This window comes from Nothoprocta perdicaria, unplaced genomic scaffold (assembly GCF_003342845.1).
Source record: "Nothoprocta perdicaria isolate Ctin4 unplaced genomic scaffold, notPer1 scaffold_57, whole genome shotgun sequence".
Classification (NCBI taxonomy): domain Eukaryota; kingdom Metazoa; phylum Chordata; class Aves; order Tinamiformes; family Tinamidae; genus Nothoprocta; species Nothoprocta perdicaria.
The window spans coordinates 3,707,230-3,718,014 of record NW_020455832.1 but is presented as its reverse complement, the minus strand read 5'-3'; the positions used below and the strand labels follow the sequence as shown (position 1 = coordinate 3,718,014).

General features: G+C 39.9%; 1 protein-coding gene across 1 annotated transcript in view; it reads left to right on the top strand.

Moving 5' to 3' along the window:
- Window positions 1–1,978: 1,978 nt before the first annotated feature.
- The window catches only part of RAB18 (RAB18, member RAS oncogene family), a 13,362-nt gene continuing 4,555 nt past the window's right edge, over window positions 1,979–10,785 (top strand). The window contains exons 1-4 of the mRNA XM_026048781.1: window positions 1,979–2,004; window positions 2,421–2,476; window positions 8,180–8,241; window positions 10,270–10,342. Coding sequence (XP_025904566.1) covers window positions 1,979–2,004; window positions 2,421–2,476; window positions 8,180–8,241; window positions 10,270–10,342 — 217 coding nt within the window. The remainder of the gene's footprint in view (window positions 2,005–2,420; window positions 2,477–8,179; window positions 8,242–10,269; window positions 10,343–10,785) is intronic.

Genomic DNA, 10,785 nt, shown 5'->3' with positions numbered 1-10,785 from the left:
CTGAGGGAGCGGCCCAGCTGCGCGGGCAGGCCCCGCCGCGGCCCCTCCGCGCCTCCCGCCTCGCCCTCGCGGCCCTCGGCCTCCTCCGCAGCCGCCTCGGTGCGGAGCGGGGCGGCGCTGACCCGCTCGGAAGCCGGGAGGCGGCGGAGCCCCGGGCCGGCCTTGCCGGGAGGCGGCCGGGCCTGTCCCCGGGCCCTGCGCCCTGGAGGGGCGCGCCTGGGTCTCRCGCATATACGTGCCACATACGGGTGTATAAATAGCCTCACATGCGGCCCAGCGGCGGGTGGAAGGGGGCAGGGGAATGTRAGGTAGGTGAGGCGCAAAGTAATCCTGCCACTGACTTCTCTGCTGTTTACTGGTTGTGCTGTTTCCTAAGTGCTTCGAGGTTGATTTTGTGCACTTTTCATGACTTGTGTCTAAATCTATCCTTTTTTTCTTTTTTTTGGTCGAGTGTTACTATTTTTTTCCTTTTCTTGATAGGTGTTAGTAGGGGAAGGTATAGGTGTTACTAGGGGAAGTAGTTTATGCAAGAGTGCTTCTGGGAATGTACCACACAATTCACATTAGATTTAATGTTTTGTATCAGTAATCTGAGTCTTCCACTGTGATCCTAAATAGCATGGAGGTTCTTAATTAAGAAATCCTGTATTCACTAAAAATCTGCTGCTCAGTRCTTTCTGTTATCAACAGAGCTGGTAATCTCCTGTAATAGTCTTGGTATCAGACATGACTTGAGCAAATTTATTCTAGGTGACATCATCTCTTGTACATGTGGCAGAGTACATTTTTTTCCCTTAGGTAATATGCACAAATTTTTTTTTTTTTCTGTTTCTGATTATGTACTTAATTCGTTAAAACAAACATTTTTGAAAGAGATTTTGCCTTTACGTAGAAGGAAAACTCTTCAGAGTGGCCGATGCTGTAGCAGTTCAGGTAGAGAAACTTGATTTGTTCCTTGACTAGGCAGGATCAAACATTGCCTTTGTGTTAGCCTGGCTTAGTGCTTGGTTGAGTCCTGACTTCTGATCCAAATGCTGTCTTACCTCTAGTCGCAGGGAGCATGTTCTGTGGTAGTATGAGGACTTTGTGTTTTGGCTGATTTGAGAGACTAATTGTAAGTAAAAACAGCTGCTCTTCACTGGTATCCTGATACAACTGTCTGAAGATTAAAGAAGAATAAAACCTTTCTGCCTGTATTTCTCTGATTCTTATCTTCCTGAACCGCTCTTGAGCAAATAAAGCTATTTTTGGCTGCTACTTTTAGTGCATTCTTGAATGGGAAAGGAACTTGCTTTGTGGTCAGCTTTGGAATTATAGTCCAGACTTAGTGAAGCAAGGAAAGCTCAGTAGCCATGTTTCTGCAGTTGCAGTCCTGTGACCAAGTGCTAAAAATACTTGTCTTAAAAAAAAAAAAGGGGGGGGGGAGGGGGCAGGAGAAGGAAAACAAGACAAACAAAAAACCACAGGAAGACCCCACAGAGGCCTGTACTTTTGTTTCTCTAGCCTGAAAATCTGAAAATGAACTGAGGCTGTCAGTAAACATAGCAAACTGCTGTTTGTCATGTGGTAATGTGTATTTGTCAYCAATATATAAGATTGATGATTTTAAAAAAGTATACTGAGAATRTATGCATGTATATATATACAAAATGTGTGTATTTGTCACAAGTACRGTGGCTGTACTGAGTACTTTTTAGAAGGATATTATTACTGTAATGTTTATGCCTGGATCTAATTGTACATGTTCTTATACTGGTGGCAAATATATCTGGATGTTGTGTACACTGGGGAGATGTTGTATATGTGGAGGCTTTTGGTGTAAAAAGAACATGAACTTCTAAAGCAGTGGCAAGCTATTTCTACTGTTAAACGGTGAGTTTTTTTGAGGAGTGTAGCCCTTAGTATTTTTACAAGCTACTCTTTGGCCTGAGCACACAGCACAGTATATGGGCTTACAGAAAATACTATGTGAGGCAATATGGAGCCAAAAAATGTCTGTCTTCGGTACTAAGTTCTAGAAGAGTAAAAATAGAATCTGATAGAAGTGAAACACTTTGAGAAGCAGAGCATATGACTGCTCTGGGCAACTGATCTGACAACATGAGTGGTATTTTTTTTTTTTTTTCCTCATGGACACACATTCTCAGCAGGAGATGGTAGGAAAAGGCCAGCAGGAAGAAGCCCAGATCCTTCTGACTTAGCATGGCTACTGTAATAGCTGCATTCCCTTTTTTCRATTTTACAGGAAAGAAATCATAGCAAACTGAGACCTGTCTTTTAGCTATTTGATATTCTTTTTCCACTTTTGATTCACCTTCTTTCATACTTTTAGTATACACGCTTCTGGCAAGCAAGGGATATGAGGCAGTAAATGTTTGATATTCTAATACTACTTCTTATTTTTCTCCCCTGCCCAACAGCCTTTTGCTACGGTTCACAGATGATACGTTTGACCCGGAACTTGCAGCAACAATTGGTAAGTGTGCGCTGATGCTGCTTGAGGAATACTCATACCACGTTCAGTACAAAATTGTACCTTGTTGAGTCTGGCTGAACTGGTAACAAATTTCAGATGTGTCTGTTCTTCTGTAAGAAAAGAATGCTATGGCTCAGTTTTAGTTTGCAGTGCTAATTGATGCAGAGTATTGACTGTACATGGTTGTAACTGTCCCTCAATTGTCCCCTTATACAAAACTCTATCCTAGCTGGGAAAGCAGATGTATATGTTAAGTAGATGCAAATGTCACCCGTCCTCATGAAGGTGAAGGTCCTGAGTGAACAGACTGCTCTAGCAGAACAACCTGCACTTCAGTATTTGTCAGCATTTTGGGCTGAAATGGAAGTGTAAGAGCTACTGTTAGATCACCTGCTGATTTATGTGTAGTAATAGTAACATTGATGTCCAGAGCTTTTATTTTGGTGTGATACTTACGTCGCTACCCAAAGAGGACCTAAGACTGTTTAGAAAGGATGTTGGCCCTTGCAACTCCGAAGAATACTGTGATGTACTGGGCTGCTCTGTATGGCCTCCTTTTATCTTCTTTAGAATGTAAATTAAATTGTCACTTTCCTCTCCTACTTAATAATCATTTCCTTGTCAGCTAAATTCGGAGAAAAATGGAAGACAGCCAAGAATCTAGAGCTGCTGTAAAAGAGTGATGTGTCGTGACTGTTGGTATGATACCTACGAACAGTGAAACCAGCTGTGCAACAACATGCAGCCATCTGTGCCAAACATTACTAAAATAATAGAAAAGAATGATAATTATTTCAACATAGTGCATCTTAATATAAAACTTTTTGTTTTACTCTATTCTGAAAGTTCATGTGTTGGTAAACACTCAGCTCTGCCTRACTGCTTCAGAGAAGTGAATAATTGATCTTTGTCATTAGTGTTAGTAGGATTTATAAGGGTATGGTTTCCTATGGGACACTGAGAATTATAGTTCATTAGGGACTCCTSAATACTCTGTTAAGCCTTCTCTCACTTKGTGTCTTTAAATAGCTTCTGTTGCCTCTGAGAATCACTGGTGTAAGCATATTAAGATGGGAGAATGATCTTTGCAAAGACAATAAATGGGCATATGCTACTAAGTACTCCTAAGACTTTCTTGGCAATGTTATATAACTTCCTGAGTAAGTGGAGGCTGATTGTTTTAAAAATAAAAAATCCAACTGATGTTACTGATGTGGTACTATGCAGTGGCCTAGTTGCATTCAGGGTGTCATTATGTGCTAATTTCTATAGAAACCCAAAGAGCATCATTTTGTTCTGATGATTATAACTTCAGAAAAAAATGAAATTCACTTGGAGATATCTCCACTTGGATGGAGATTGTTTTTGGCCTATCCATTATCTAACTTTATAGGCCTGACTAATAGGGCAGTGCCAAAATTTCAGAGCTTTGTTACTGAACTTCTGATGGTAGCTTTCAAGTGCTGTCAAGCTTAAACTTAGTGCTTCATCAGCAAAAGAACAATCTTATTTTTTCCCCAGAAAGGACAAAACATTCATTCAGATTGCTTCTGCTTTCCTTTATCTAGTGTAGACCATGAGGAAATAATTGCTGGTTCATGCATTGTGGGTACAATTCTCGATTCAAGATTATTTAAAATAAGTATCTTCACATAGCCTTTGTCACTGCTTTCATCTTTGGCTATATTTTGTGAAAGAGTGTTTTTCTTTATGCAGYGTTGACCTAAAGTTATTGAAATCAGACTTCGTGGTTTGTGTGAGAGTTAATCTTACTTAAGCTGCGCCGTTTGGAGGCCCATAGCTGKTTCCCTGGGCACCTGTTGCAGCTGTGCACAAGATGGCCATAGAGAGTGGCCTTTGGCCTCTAATTAAGTTGAATCCTGTGAAAGGAATTTGTTGAAGTGAAAGAACAATTTTTGACTCATAGTCCAGCAGATTGCTAAGTTCTTAAACTTGTTAACTTTAGAGGAAGATCTGTTGTCTCAAGATGACGGATAACGTAATTAGTATCTTTTATAATACTGACATCAAAACCTAATCTGAAAACTACTGAGGCTTTTTCATCAGTGCTGTTACGTTGGTGGAAAAGCATTGATAAAGCCTTGCAATTTGACAGTTTGACAAATAAGATTTGTTATACCATCATAAATTATAAAAGCTCTTTTTTTAGGCTTCAGAGAAATGCCTGTCAAACAGTAGTCAAAGTAATGTGGTCTTGTGTTTGGTGTGTGACTTCAAAATGAAACACAAATTTCCTGAAACAAGTGAAACTGTATTACATGTTACAAGAGTTAGTTGTGACAAAAGTTTGAGGCCAAAGGAAGAAAGAAAACAATATGCGGAGTTCTTCCATAGACTTGCTGATGGAATAGCTGGAGCAAATTGGCCCCACGGCTGTGGTGTTGGCTTTGGTCGTAAATCTTCATTAGTTCATTTTCATCACACTTAAAATATCAAACAATGGCATTTCTTTTTCCTGGGAGGTGGGGAGGTTTTTTTTTTTTCAAGTTTTTTATTGTACGAACTTATTTTTCTCTGCTTCCCAGWGACTCAGGCCTGCTGGGGCGTGTCCCTGGGAGCTCGTCACCAAAATGAGGACTGGATCRTAATGAGTATTGGGTCCTTTGCTATGCCCATCCTCTAGGATAAGGAACTTCCTCTTCTCTGGACTCAGATACAGCTGATGCTCTCCATGCCTGGCACACTTGTTCCTGCACCTCTTGTAGTTGCTCAYCCAGTAGAGCAGGATCATAACCCGTTTTTGTTCTTTCCACTGCTTTTAATGGAGGACCTGAGGATCCTTCAGAGAGGATGTGTAGAAGGAGGCAGGGCTGGAGCAGACTAATTGCTGAAGATGGCAACCTTGCATCGTAATCAGTTCTGGTGCTGAATGTGTTTAGAATCACATTGCTACCGTGGTATGTCACCTGTATGGGTCAGGTAGTCGGTGTGGAAAAGCTTTATTAGCTTTGATATTTCAGATAGCAATAGGCTTAGCTTTAGTTGGTGCATCTTTATAAATGGGTTGTTTTCATTCTGCTGCTCTTATGTAGCCTCTTTACCAGCCACAAACTGTCATTAGTGAACTATTTAAGAAACCAAGTAATTATTTCCTGAAGTAGTTCTACCTCTTCAGGGTTTGTCAAAATACAGAACAGTGGACGTGGTAGCTAATTATTGCTAACAAAGTAGAAATACCTCAAGGGTTACTACTGACAGAATAAAATGTCTGTATTTTATGTGGAGGAGAYGAGAGAGAGAAACAACTTGAATTTGAATTGCGAAATAGTTATACTGACCTGAAATGTAGGTGATCATTTGGCAGAAAAAGGGAAGAAAAGCTCCAGAGACTGAGYGGTTACTGCCCTGGATCGCCACAGCTATTTGGCCGCTCTACCTTATGTCTTAGTACTACCATGCAGTAGGTAGAGCTGGGAACACCCATGAGGGTGTTAGGACATGGTGTGTGGGGCATTTGTAGGAGAAAGCAGCAYGTGGGTGTATTGTGTATCCTTTTAGCTGGACAGAGTACAGACAAATAAAGCCTGGGATTTGTTTTCACCTTTTAACTATTAGGCTGTAGCAGGAAGATGACTGGAGTATTTCTGTCTCTTTTGGTGAAACTATTATTGAGAGACAGTATGTCAGCTCTAAATTTATGACAGKTTTTATAATAACATAGATAAAATATTTGAGGTTTTAAATATAACTGTCCTAATATGTAAATTGCATGATAGTTAAGGCTGGAAGGCGCCTCTGGAGGTGAACTGGTCCAGCCCCAGACTCAGGCACGATCACCAGGAGTGGGTAAGCCAATAACTGTGTTCCATCAGGKGTTTTGAGTATCTTCAAGGATGTAGCTCTGTTGTCAGAATACCTGAACACAGATCCTAGATACCAAATTTGAACCTTTTGTCCTTTAATGTCTCCGGTTCCTTCTGATTGCCGGTCTGGTTTGATGTGACTGCAACTTTTATTTGGGTTATGCAATGAAGAGATGCATGTGCTATTTGTAAGAATGACTTCTTGAGTAAAGCCTTAACTGCAGCCTAGTTGCTCCCTTGCAATGATCTCTTGAGACATAAAGATGTCTTATCTTTGTAGCTTGTGCAAACATACAGCTAGTGAGCCTAATTTTATAGTAAAACCTCACCAATCCATTCGTATTTTGTTTCTTTTTTGGATTGTAATTTTCAAATGATCTTGTAGTATTTTCAGGAGCATGAGCATCTTTGACTCCTGATAGCTTCAGCTGGACTAAATGTGTCTTGCTCTTTCCTCCTGCCRTATCACCTGTCTCTTTCTTGCAGATTCTCTTGAAGCAGATTAGTGCAGTGTTGTTACAAGAAGCTTATCAGACTGTACTTCAGTATTTTATCTSTTGTCTTTACTGCTTGTGCTTACTTGCTTGTTCTTTGTATGAGAGCTTCTACATAAATTTTCAGTGCAATTCTTATAAATGAAGCAATTTATTGCATGCATATTTTTATTTGCCTCTAATGTTTCATTGCTGTTTGGTTTTCCTTGCGCTTAGTGTTGCAGCTCCTAGTTGCCTAACTTGCTAGTTRCTTAAAACACAAATAATGTGCTCAGGTGATGCTGCACATGATATAAATAGGTGTGGCACACTGACCCAGATGCCAGAGTGGCGTGACAGTGAGTGACAGAATTGCTTCTTCCAGACCTGAGGTCTGCAGTGTGTTAGTGTGYAGTGCTGAGACTCTTTGGAGACAGTGGGTGTCAACACGCAGGAGCGTAACGGAACAGGCTGGCTTGTCTCTGGCTACCTTCCAGGGCACAGTGGAAAGCACTGTCAGCAATTCCCATGTCAAGGCTGAAAACATCACTCTTCTTGCAAGCTTGGAGCTGCCTTTTGTCACACAAGCAAATCTGTGCATGTCCTCAAAGTGTTTAGAGAACATAGCTGAACTGCTTAGTTCAGCGAGGCTCTCTTGAGCTCTGCAGCTCTCCACTGGTTTTGTTCATGCAGACTGATTATCAGAGTTGATCATTTAACAGCTTTTCTTCCCTAAATGTGTTTTGCATGTATTGAAATACTTGTTATGCTGGGAGAATATTATATACTTTCCCATTTGATCACTCTTCAAAAATATATTTTAATGTGCTTTTAGCTAATTTTAGCCTTTTTTCAATAACCAAACTATAATACATGAAACTTCAGTATTTTAGTTTATTTTTATTTCTTCTGTGTAATTTGAAATGGTGCCTTTTGTCAGTGTTACCATCAGCTTTGCTTTAAAAGTGTGTGTGAATCTTCTGCCTCCAGACAGTTAGGCAGCTTTCATTGAGTAGAAGGTGTTTAGAAGGTGTTTTGCCTGTGCACTGAAGGGGCCATCACTTCCACATACAGCTAATAAAAGATTAGCTTTCTATTCTTTGCTCAAACGTGTTATCCCATTTGAATGGTAAACTTGAACACTTCTCCAGGAATACTCTGCTTTAATAAACTTCCCTAAAATATTTGCTGAGTCCATGGCCTAAAATGTCCGTGGGTTCTTTTGCAGAAGTCCTTCTTCTTGAGTTTTGAGAACAAACTTCAGAAGTAACTGACAAAACTTACCCAGTTTCTTCCTATCAAAGCACAACTTGTTTCCRGAGTGTTTTTTGTTTGGTGTTTTTTTCTTCTGTTGTAAAAATGCTTGTGGCTCATGCTCAGCAACCGAAATATTTTTCTTCTTCTAGGTGTGGACTTCAAGGTGAAAACTATTTCAGTTGATGGAAACAAAGCTAAGCTGGCAATATGGGTAAGTTTCCCTGTCCTCTCCCTCTGCAAGTTCCTGTGGTGTGGCTTTGTTTTAGGAATAGTGTACTGTAGTTGTATAGAATTAGTATTATTTTTAGTGTGAAGGCATTTTAGAGGAGTGGGAGGTTAATACTGGGCCATTGAGAAGGTGGAATGAGCTGTGGTTGACAATTCTGCTGCCTGTTAAATTCCACGATGCTGTTTCTGTGTCTGACTTGGATGAGRGAGGAGACAGGAAGAAAGGAAAGGACACTAAATTGCTATGTGCAAATGTGGACGTGGTCATTCCTAATTTTAACTGCATATTCATTGTTCATATTTCAAGGACTGACTTGCCTGATACTGCATCCTTACTACAGCTTTCATAGAATATTTGAGGAGAGTGGGTATTGTGATTAATAATCTAAGACTTTTCAGTGCAGCTCATTCTTCTCTGTAATTACCAATTTTTAAGGCATTTCAGACAAGCATTTTGGACAAAACTTAGTGTATTAATAGGCTGAGAAATAGTGTCAAAACCCCTTTTTATTTAGAGAGAGGCTTTTATATACTTGAGTTCAGCTTTACTTAGCTGATGCAGCTCAGAGGGAGCAGTAATGTGACGTCAGCCTTAGAATGGTTGATGTTCAACTCTAGTTTAAAGTAGCATTTCTGAATTTATGGCAAGTACTTCCAAACTTGTTTTTTTTTTTATTTTAACATTCTCTGGTCTGCCAACTCACTTTCATATTTGTGTAACTTACAACATATTTTAAGCATTTGAACTCAAGTGTAGCTGCTTGTAGCAATCCGTAGTAAAACCTTGTTTCTTGTATTGTTAGGATATCTGACCTTTTCTGCTTGGAAAGAAGTACTGGAACATTAAATTTGTGTTGTAATTCTTCCTTTGCTTTGAGGGTGTATCATATCTCAAGTGACGAACAGGACTTCTGTATTGCCAGAACAGCAGAATTCCTCACAGAAATTGATGTATTTGACAAGGAAAAATATTGCAGGGACTGCAGAGACATCAAGACATGTGGGATGACAGAGATTGATAGCAGTATGATCAGCAATAAGGAGACAGAAGTTATTACATAGGGTTCTAGGGTTTATCTTATTTCTTGTTGGTGAATAAGGTTTCTCCTAATTATCTGAGGTCATTTTTAATAGAAAAGCTTGTAAAATTGTATTGTGACAGCAGACCAGTTTGAAAATATAAAGTTGAGTTGCAGAAGTTGCAAAGCCTGGTTCAGATACTTAAACCCTTTGCCGGGSAACCATTTGAACCTGTGCTGTGTTGTGTGTGTTGCAAAGGCTGTGGGGTTGTTTGTACCCTCTACATTTGTGTTCATGGAGGTGACATCAGTTGACAAAAATGGAAGACTTGGCAGCAGTCAGCTTCTAGCTGGGGAAGCTCTGGAAGGCTTTGCTGAAGTCTGCAACATACGCAGTGTTGGGATGGTTTGCCCCGTAGCTTAGCCTTGAAAAGGACATCACCATTCTTGTGTTGTAGAGCTCTTAACATTGTAAGTATTTGATGGTGTTAATCCAAGTTTACTTAAACAGGAAGACTCTAATCTCCTCTGTTGTCTAATCTCTTCTGTTGTGACATGTTAGATGCGATTGCTCTGACTCTGAATCAAACTTAAATGACGCTGTATAAAGTTGGAGGACTGGTTTTGTTGCTGCAGGTTGTGATGCTTTTTACAAAATCTTAAACCTAATGCTGCAGCTGTGTGTATTTACATAGTTATACAAGCCACAGAGCAACTACTTCAGCAGAAATAACTAGCTTTTTGGTATGTAGTCCTGTTACTCACTACATTTAACAGTTTAAAGCTGTTTCCCAGGGCAGGCTATGCAGGGTCTAGAGCTCTTGTGCAGTAACATGGCAGAGGGGTTTATAAAGTCAGTTATTCTGCTAGTTGTGTATTATAAAGGACTTTGAAACTTATTTTGTGCATTTGTTAGAAGCAGAATGCCTGTGAGGGCTACACTAGGCCCTGCTCAAATTTTGAATAATGGAACTTTCTGAATGGCTTTTTAGGATACCGCAGGTCAGGAGCGGTTCAGAACATTAACACCCAGTTACTATAGAGGTGCACAGGGTGTTATTCTAGGTAAGTATAACTTTGCATGCTATTTTGAATAATGTTTTGTGTTTTTTCTAGTGCATTTGAGTTATATGAACTGTGTAACATCTCTGCAATACCTAATAGATGATACAAAATGCTGTTTTCTAAAGTGGTGCATTCAACAGCTGGCATAAAAGCATCTAGAGTTTGATGTCTGACCTCTGTCATGCAGTCTCTCTCCCCAGTCTGAGAAGCACTGATTTAGCATGAGATTTTTTTTTTCCAGTGGATAGCTTGGAGCTGTCCTTTTACTATAAGTCTGCATACTCTATTTATAACCTCTGCTTTTTGCTTGTGCTTAGTAAGCCTAAAGTTAAAAGATTTTTCTTTTGTCCTCAGAGAGTGTTCTTTATAGGCATGTATGTAGGTTTCTGTCTTTCTTCCCTTGTTCTTTTTTCCTAATGAACATTCTGGAATCTATTTTTTTT